Source organism: Chiloscyllium plagiosum, unplaced genomic scaffold, assembly GCF_004010195.1.
Source record: "Chiloscyllium plagiosum isolate BGI_BamShark_2017 unplaced genomic scaffold, ASM401019v2 scaf_63834, whole genome shotgun sequence".
NCBI classification, from domain to species: Eukaryota; Metazoa; Chordata; class Chondrichthyes; order Orectolobiformes; family Hemiscylliidae; genus Chiloscyllium; species Chiloscyllium plagiosum.
The window spans coordinates 1-1595 of record NW_025163341.1 but is presented as its reverse complement, the minus strand read 5'-3'; the positions used below and the strand labels follow the sequence as shown (position 1 = coordinate 1595).

The window sequence follows — 1595 nt, the reverse complement described above, 5'->3', positions numbered from 1 at the left end:
GGCCGCTCCATCGGCCACTCCATCGGCCACTCCATCGGCCACTCCTTCGCCCGCTCCTTCGGCCGCTCCTTCGGCCGCTCCATCGGCCGCTCCTTCGGCCAATCCTTCGGCCGCTCCTTCGGCCACTCCAATGACCGCTCCTTCGGCCGCTCCTTCGGCCACTCCATCGGCCGCTCCTTCGGCCACTCCATTGGCCGCTCCTTCGGCCACTCCAATGACCGCTCCTTCGGCCACTCCATCGGCCGCTCCTTCGGCCACTCCAATGACCGCTCCATCAGCCACTCCTTCGGCCGCTCCTTCGGCCACTCGAATGTCCGCTCCTTCGGCCACTCCAATGACCGCTCCATCTGCTGCTCCTTCGGCCTCTCCTTTGGCCACTCCAATGCCGCTTCATCGGTCACTCCTTCGGCCACTCCTTCGGTCGCTCCTTCGCCGCTCCATCGGCCACTCCATCGGCCACTCCTTCAGCCGCTCCTTCGGCCACTCCTTCGGTCCCTCCTTCGGACACTCCTTCGGCCACTCCTTCGGCCACTCCAATGACCGCTCCTTCGGACACTCCTTCGGCCACTCCTACGGCCGCTCCTTCGGCCGCTCCTTCGGCCACTCCATCGGCCGCTCCTTTGTCCACTCCACTGACCGCTCCTTCGGCCACTCCATCGGCCGCTCCTTCGGCCACTCCAATGACCGCTCCTTTGGCCACTGCTTCGGCCGCTCCTTCGGCCACTCCATCGGCCGCTCCTTCGGTCACTCCAATGACCGCTCCATCAGCCGCTCCTTCGGCCGCTCCTTCGGCCACTCCATCGGTCACTCCTTCGGCCACTCCTTCGGCCGCTCCTTTGGCCACTCCAACGGTCACTCCTTCGGCCACTCCTTCGGTCGCTCCTTCCGCCGCTCCATCGGCCACTCCATCGGCCACTCCTTCAGGCGCTCCTTCGGCCACTCCTTCGTCCGCTCCTTCGGCCACTCCTTCGGCCACTCTTACGGCCGCTCCTACGTACACTCCATCGGCCACTCCTACGGCCGCTCCTTCGGCCACTCCTTCGGCCACTCCATCGGCCGCTCCTTCGGCCACTCCAATGACCGCTCCCTCGGCCACTCCATCGGCCGCTCCTTCGACCACTCCAATGACCGCTCCATCAGCTGCTCCTTCGGCCACTCCAATGACCGCTCCTTCGGCCACTCCAATGGCCACTCCTTCGGCCGCTCCTCCGGCCGCAGCTTCGGCCGCTCCATCGGCCACTCCTTTAGCCGCTCCTTCGGCCGCTCCTTCGGCCGCTCCATCGGCCGCTCCTTCGTCCACTCCACTGACCGCTCCTTCGGCCACTCCATTGGCCGCACCTTCAGCCACTCCAATGACCGCTCCTTCGGCCGCTCCATCGGCCGCTCCTTTGGCCACTCCAATGACCGCTCCTTTGGCCGGTCCATCGGCCACTCCTTCAGCCGCTCCTTCGGCCACTCCATCGGCCGCTCCTTCGGCCGCTCCATCGGCCGCTCCTTCGGCCACTCCACTGACCGCTCCTTCGGCTACTCCATCGGCCGCTCCATCGGCCACTCCAATGACCGCTCCTTCGGCCACTCCATCGGCCCCTCCTTCG

General features: G+C 66.6%; 1 protein-coding gene across 1 annotated transcript; it reads left to right on the top strand.

Annotated features, from left to right (window-relative positions):
- Positions 1-7: 7 nt before the first annotated feature.
- Positions 8-1415, top strand: LOC122545191 (mucin-5AC-like; the record flags this gene model as incomplete). The annotated part of the gene is made up of 2 exons (XM_043684312.1): positions 8-707; positions 769-1415. Coding segments are annotated over 2 exons (1347 nt in total), but the record flags the coding sequence as incomplete, so codon positions are not given.
- Positions 1416-1595: the final 180 nt, after the last annotated feature.